Raw genomic sequence first — 7,959 nt, 5'->3', positions numbered from 1 at the left:
GAATATCTTAGGATGGGTAAAAGAACGAAGGCGAGACGAGTCCGACAATTATACATATATGATGGAAAAATAATAATTGTTATTATTCAGAAAGTTAACGGTATAGATAGATATACATGTAATTGTAAAAGTTATGGTATTGGGTGTTTAGGAGGTGGCAAAATTTTTAGTGTATCTTGGAGAAAAGATCGAATGTGTGGGATAATGCCACTTCCGTTATTGGATAAGTACACACGGATAAATAATAACAGAGTAAAAGGATAAATAATTACACTCAGGGATTATAAGCAATGAACCTCCACTTTCGGATGGTTACACACAGACATACCAGGATAAATTCAAACCTCCGATATCGGACGGTGCCGATTATTTTTTAACAAGAACCTTCTCAGGAACGGTAATTGTTAAATTGAAAAACCGGTCGTAAATTGACGTTTATACCGACTCCGGCTAGATACGGCGTGACGAGACGTTTATCGGGCTACTCTCTGAAATTATGTGCTGACTCTACTTGACGGATAACTTGAAGCTAAAACATGAATTCAAATACTAAGATTTGTTATTTTCAAAATATCAAACAGTTTATTCAGTTTTGACAGGCAGAAAGACCGAAGTACAATTCGCGATGCGCCACCGCAATAGCTGTTTATAAACAGATCTGATTCTCTAATTACACTAATTAATTATGCCCTATTTATTTATGTAATGTTTCAGTATAATTGAACAGATGACATGAACGCCTCGAACAAATTCTGATGGGGTACAATTTTGTCCCCAACTGTTTATCCAATCTCAACCAAATCTACCGAAATGCGGTGATTATTTTCTAAAAACAACATGAATACTTCCGAAGATGAAAAAATGTAGTCTTTGCAACGATACGTTGATATATTGAGTGAAAACAAAAGAAAAAAAAAATTAACCACGTACAAAATAATGTAATGGTCACTTATGCAGAATCTGAAAATCATGCAGTCGTCCTCAAAACCATTAGAATACAGGAATGGAGACAAATTCACTACCAGGAAAAAAAATTTCTGCGCCATCTCCGTCAACAACTCGATTGCTTTGTAGTTTCTTATAAAGGGGAGCACTGACAGTGGGATTTGGGATGTGCGCATAAAATAGGAATTTCTTGACTCGTGTGAGTTTCGCACTCGCGGCAGCGGCACTTGATGCTCGTCAAGAAATCTTTATTTTATACCCACTTGCCACGAAAATAACTAAGTATTCTAGAAACAACTAAATCAATGAGTTGAGGAGTTCTCTGATCACTTTCGACGTTAACGTAAATATCTCCAAAAATCTAAGCCCACGTATCGCAAACGTAAAAAAGGGGTTAAGGTGCTTATAGATTTGCGTTGTACACCTCGAAAACGCGGCGAGCCAAAACTCCTATACCGCTGAAGCGATCAATATGAAACTTGAGCAATTGATGCTTTAGTTTGGCAAAAAGTGAAGCCATGTTTTACTTTTTGAAAATTTTGAAAAAAATTTTACAGATCGGTTTTTAATCACTGAAATTGGGACAATTTAACAGTTGCACCAAAAGGATCGAACTATCCGGTAGAGTGCCACTCGACACTAATGAAACACATACTTTGAGTCTAGTCCCATAGGATTTGATGGTAAAATGACGAAATGGCAGCTAATCTAGTTTTCGATTACGAAAACACCGACATCTCATTTTGGTGACATTTTTTACCGGCATGTGTGTAAAGTCGGTAAAAACTGTCGCCAAAATTTTCCCAATTTTGAAAAAATGATAACCGATCTGTACATTTTTTCCACATTTTCAAAAAGTAGAAAGTCGCTCCATTTTTTGCCAAATTAAGGCATTAATTGCCCAAGTTTCATTCTGATCGCTTGAGCGATATACGAGTTTTGGCTCGCCGCATTTTTGCAATTTTTGACAAAAATTCAGGCCTTAAATTGTTTGAGACCAATCGGTTGAGCCGTTTCCAAGAAATCTTGCTCGCCGACTTTAAAAACCCAGTTTTGAAAAAAGGCGTTTAAAGTTTCAAAAGCACTTTACATGTGGTAGAAATTTTTTTTTTTCAACTTACATCAAGTTAATATTTACCGGGTTGACAAAAAATTTTCTGTTTGTGTACTCATTGTCAAATATATTTATACATTACGAAAGTAAGTTTTAAAGAAATCGATTTTATGAAAATTTTAACTGTATCCTTAACAGTGGCCATGAAATTATTAAAGTCTCACGGTCACAGAATTGAAAAATATTAATTTCGAGTAAATTTGCACAGTATGTTAAATATAAGTCTGTCGTTGAAACCAGCTGTAAAAACCCTCGGTCGCGCTATCAATGGTTAATAAACTCATAAATTCTACAATGATAACGTTCGTTATAAGCGCACTTGTGGCTGCAGACTTCAACGGTTGAACCAACAACGTTTATGGAAACCTTGCTGCAGTTATCAACCTCAACGTTCTGTTTGTTTTTGAAGTTTTACAAACGAGGTGAAGGCCAGTTTAGTTATTTTTTAGTCTTCAGGTGCTGCAACAAAGACTTTTGGAATTCTATGTTTAGATATTTTTATCTTTATCGATGAATGTACCGGATTGCTTCGCGTCCTTTAATAAAGCTTCATTTTTATAATCTCAAAAAACTATTTAATCTTCATTGCTATGAATTCGTTCAGTAGTTTATTCGATTACAGATATATGTCAGGTTGGTAATTATTTTCTGGTGGCTGAAATGAGGAAAAATACGGATGCCGAGAGAGTTTGTCTCTGGCTAATACAATAATTTTGGTGGGAGTGAAAGCGACTCGTCCCAATGCGAAAGTGCCGCTATTCCTAAAAAATTTTTTACATTTATGAGAATTTATATTAAGAAAAAACCTTTCAATTCCAGCTAGGCGAAATGAATCGTAATGCAAAAATTGTAATCACTTCTTCATTGGTCCTAACTTTCATGATATTCTTATTGTTAATTAGATAAATTTTGTCAATTAGTTAGGTATGTACATAGTATGTTTACATGCGTGCACATGCGTGCGACTTTTATGAATGGAGCCTCTTCTATTCATTCGGTCCAGTGATGATAGACGTTAAGCATAGTTCGTGAGACTCCTGCCGGATGACGCTACCAATCGATGGAAGAAGTGACGCCATCCAGAGCTGCAATAAGGCTCGTGGGATTCTCCCCGAATAAATACAGTGTGTCGTCACACTTTCCACGTAGTGCAGAAGGTTAATAGGTATATAAATTTGGCGCACTTCGTCACTACTTAAAATTTTGCAAGATCTCAAGATATTATTAAGTTTGCAGAATCTCTACGCAGCTCGGGTTTTTTCAAGTTTTATAAAAGCGCCGATAAATTTTTTTTGATGATACAGGAAAAAACGTTCGTTATTGAAGCAAATCAATATGTGAATTCATCGTTTCAGATTAAGAATGAATAAATATAATTAGCATTATTGTTACATACATCCGCTGCTGATGAATACACATATTTTAGTCCCAGTATAATTATCTCAGAAGAAACAGTTGTTTATTGTAAAAAATATTTTTTATAAGGCATGCTTGGATCAAAGTTTAATGTTCGAAACCTGTGGAACGTGCGTAAAGTGCTCTATTCCTGAACAGTGTAGAAAAACGACGATGGCGCATGCGCTTAGCTGAAATTTTGAAATTTTTCAGGGCTTTCTTGGCTTTAGACAATAAAAAAAAAAAAAATTATATATCGCTAGTAACGTCATTCGGCTGAGTTTAACCAGACGTTTACGCGTTTAGGTTAAATTTCATAAAGCCGGGCCGTTGCCTCTGGCCCTCATGATTGTCCTTGATCTACTTCTTTGAATTATTATATTATATTTGTTTGCTTGTCAAATCAAATTTTCCGCCTCACATTTGTTGGAAAAATAGCGTAAATCACAGCCATCGCTTTGGCTCATGGTCCAATTTACACACTTATCGGAAGTTTGCACGTGTATCACAATTTAATATACTATTTTACAAATCCCTTCATTTAATATGAGATGAAAATGCGTTCAAAATAATTCAAGGTTTATTTCATTTCACTAAATACCAAATATCAGCGTTTACTTCTATATAAAAAAAGGTATATTTCTACGGAATTTGGGGGAGTTTTAAAAAAAGTTTTTCTTTACATTCAACTTAAAATGGAATTGTCCTTCCGCAGTTTATACTTTGTTAGCATGCACATAGTTAATAAATTTTACAATTAGTGACGAAACAGAAAACAGATTTATTTATGTTAAATAAAGAATGGTAGACAAAATATTGTTTTTTCAAATTTGTTGCATTTCAAGACATTTTATTAAATGTAAATAAACTTCGCTACGAGTGACCATCATAATTATCATTTTATTTCGGTTTGAGATGTTTCAAATTCCCATTTAGACATGTTCAATTACCTTTAAATATTACCATAATTACATAATTATCCTTCTGAATTAAATAATTTGTCGATTAGATTAAGGATTTATCGATTCAACTGCATTTTCTAGACTTTGCAAATGACTCGACGAAGAACTGAATTATAATGAAAGAAATGAAGTTGAAATAGCTTATTGTTAGTTCCTAATTTTGCTGCGAGTTCTTGTCGGAAACAAAGCGATGGTTTTTAACTTTCGGCAATATACTTAAATGGCATTACCACATTCGTCTTAATCTCAAAACGGTATAATTTCTATTAACAATCAGAACATATCCATCAGTTGCGCAGCGATGCGTCAGACGGATAAATAGTATCTAATGCTTAAGCGTTATTTTATACACTTAACTTGCTTATTTTCAGCCTTCGTTTTATCAGGGACGAAACGACCCGGTTCGCGTCATTTCGCATGCGAACGCGCGCGATAATTCGCGGGTATTTAAGCGCTGCTACAGCGTTCGAACTTCATTCGTTCTTCCGAAAGCCTACGGACAGGAGCCATCAGAAAACTACTGCAGCCATGAATCCGATTCCAATCTTCACCGTGTTCCTGGTGCTTGGCGCCGCAGCCATCATCGACGTTTCGGGTCTTCCCAATTATGGTAACTATACCAACACTGAGCTAAAAATCATTTTGGTCTTTAGATTCCATTTTTTCCGATCATCCAGAAAGCATACGCAGTTATTCCGGAATTATAATATTCCTGTTCTCCGGTGCGCAAATTAATTTGTTCGCAAACAAAAATTTTAGCACTCGTGTCCGTATTCAAATAAAATTACGTTTTGTAATTTTTGCTCAGGTCTGCTTTCTGTAAATGTAAATACCGAGGGTCATATCCATGTACATATAAGATTGAATGTGTTGCGTATGATCTGGAAATAGAATTGAATCGTGGAAAATACTCGTCAGATTATTATACGAGCATTGCGCAAGAACAAGAAAAGCGCACTAAAATTTCTTTATACGCTTTATCTTTGGTCTTTCAATGTTGCGTCGTATTTGATTATATCATGACCTTTGAAACTTCCTTTTGGTTGCTCGTATAATAATTTACGGCATTTCGATCACTGCGGCGTCAATTGCGTGATGCGATTTATTACAATACGCATATTATTACAGCTGCGTGGGTGCATTCGTTGTTGTTCGTATGGCGTCTACTTGTTTTTGTCTTCAAACAATTCATCGGGTTTATTTATTATTATACGAAGTTAACGCAATATGATAATAGCTGCTGTCATAAAACTGCTGAGATTTATTCCGTCACTCGCATCATCACCGAAGGCCGGTTGAAACTTGAATTCCATAGGAATCGTTCACGGGATTCGAATATAAAAAGGTGCCAAGAATATTCGACTATATTCTTGTACAGTTATTTTACGTTCGTGAATTGTATAGTTGAATTCCTATAAGCCCGGTAAAATTGGATTCTTACACACATGATCGGTATTATTCACAGAATTTACCAACTTTTGCATACAATTGCGATAATACTACAAAACACAAAGTTGCTTTTTAGTAACTGAATCAATGAATTTTTCATACATCACGATATTACGAATTTCATGGTATCAAAAAATATGTTGCGAATATGCGGGTAAAAATTTTCAGATACTCATATTAAAAAATGAACGAATCACTACTTTTGATCATACTTCATTATCATATAATAAATGTTGGCAAAATAAAATCAAAGAATGTAACATCAAGCTTTAGTTTTAACCATTACAAGTTTTCATTAGAAAAATAAATTTAAAAATAATTTTTTATTATTTTCAATAAAGACGAAGACTCAAGCTTTGTGCTTACGTTAACAGCTATAAGCACCAACAAGCTAATTTTTTTCATGAAAAGTGAAAATTTAGGTTTCATTTAGCATAAGCCAAGCTCTGTGAGTTATGGATAGTCTCATTACTGAGCTGAGAACGATACTATGTTGTGAAAACTTTTAGATCTGGAGTTTTAAATTTGAGTATCTAGGTATAAGAATCCTGACGTGATAAGTTTTTTTTTTTTTCGTAGTAGGAGGCTTTTTGACATTGAAAAAACGCTTAAAAAAAATTTGTACTTCGTAAAGCGGCATGGTAATAGCTATTTATGTGGCATGCCCGTAAACCGCCTGTTTTTTTTGGCAAGGATAAAGATTTCAGGACGAACTGAAGGCAAGCCGGAAGCGAGTACTGAAATTATCCGAGCCAAAAAACGGTTTACGGGCATGCCGCATACAATATTTTTTACGGTATGGGCATTGAAACGCAAAACGAAGAGTGAGGTTATGTCGCGTCTGTTCGACGAAGCTACTTTATTCGGCAGTTTGGGATGCGCACTTCGAACTGCGCATCAAAACTGTGGAATAAAGACTTTATTCCGCAAGTTTGTTCGCTGCCGTATAAAGCGTCACTTTACGGAACGAAACCTGCCACAAAAAGTGAACTTTTCAATGCCCATGCCGTAAAAAAATAATTTTTGGTCGTCAGTGTGGTTTTTTTTTCTTGCCTTTTTCTCAAATATCGCTCTAACTGAATGTGTCTTATTTTATTTTAGTTAATCCCTCCGCAATGAGCTCCGAGGATTGCGCTCGAAGCGAGGTTTATTCGACCTGCCAAGGTAACCCAATGTGCCAACCGACTTGCGACAACCAGAACGGCCTCATCGCTTGCAGTCGGAGCGGCGGCCTCGAAGGGAATATGTGTTATCCTGGCTGCGTCTGCAAAAAAGGTTTCGTCCGCGTTGCAGTAGGCGATCAGTGCATCCCGATAGACAAGTGCCAAGGCAGAGTGAAACACTAGTCCGTTTTCCATTTTGTCGACGACTCATTATTCATGCATCCGGAGTTTTTACTTCCGACGCGATTGATCCTCTAATTGTCACAATATTCTCTTGTAAAACTTGAAGTTAATTATTAAACTATGCGATATTCACTCTTGACTTATTTCTGCGTTATAATTCTTTGTATATATATATATGATAATCCTCATCAAGATGGCGCGCCAAATGCCAAAAGCGCGTACAATTTTTTTCTATTTCTTTTTTATTCAGGTAATCGCTTTGTAAACATTTTCCAAGCCTAGAGAAAAAAAATTGATTACTTAAAAAAAAAAAAAAAAAAAAAAACAATTTTTTTTTATACGCCCCATTGGCACAACACCCTATCTAACTGTTGTTTGTTATAAATCGGTTCATGGACCAAATTATGGATCGTATAGCGGTACTGGAAAAAAAAAAATTAAAATCCACAGCTATAATTTAAATGTATGGAATATTTGAGTATTATGAATGCGTGAGACGTATGCTAAGGTCGAAAATGTGTCGTATTAAAAACGTAACAAAATGAGAGTTAAACAGGGCAACAGAAGCTGATCGAGTTTAATCTGATCCAAGAAAGTCTCTTGTGATTTAGAAAAAAACGTTTTAAGGTTGAATTTGAATTGAAAATACGTTGTTATAAACCACGTCGAAGAAATCAGTTTTTCGTCGAAAAATCATCGAAAATACAGTTCATTTGATTGTAATTGAAAAATAACTTCTTACAAATTG

General features: G+C 35.3%; 1 protein-coding gene across 1 annotated transcript; it reads left to right on the top strand.

Moving 5' to 3' along the window:
• The first annotated feature begins 4,816 nt into the window (after positions 1 to 4,816).
• LOC124404874 lies at positions 4,817 to 7,347 on the top strand. The gene is made up of 2 exons (XM_046879340.1): positions 4,817 to 5,026; positions 6,967 to 7,347. The coding sequence occupies exons 1-2, from the start codon at positions 4,834 to 4,836 to the stop codon at positions 7,209 to 7,211; spliced, it is 438 nt and encodes a 145-aa protein (XP_046735296.1). The 5' UTR covers positions 4,817 to 4,833; the 3' UTR covers positions 7,212 to 7,347.
• Positions 7,348 to 7,959: the final 612 nt, after the last annotated feature.

The sequence above is a fragment of the Diprion similis genome, chromosome 3, assembly GCF_021155765.1.
Source record: "Diprion similis isolate iyDipSimi1 chromosome 3, iyDipSimi1.1, whole genome shotgun sequence".
NCBI lineage: Eukaryota > Metazoa > Arthropoda > Insecta > Hymenoptera > Diprionidae > Diprion > Diprion similis.
Note: the sequence above shows the minus strand (reverse complement) of the source record. Positions and strands in the feature narration are given on the sequence as shown.

What these genes read in the sequence shown, in the direction of transcription:
- LOC124404874 (XM_046879340.1), top strand. Translation starts at nt 4,834, where the DNA reads ATGCGAACGCGCGCGATAATTCGCGGGTATTTAAGCGCTGCTACAGCG. An exon ending in TTCGGGTCTTCCCAATTATG is followed by an intron (nt 5,027 to 6,966) that starts GTAACTATACCA and finishes ATTTTATTTTAG; the next exon opens with TTAATCCCTCCGCAATGAGC.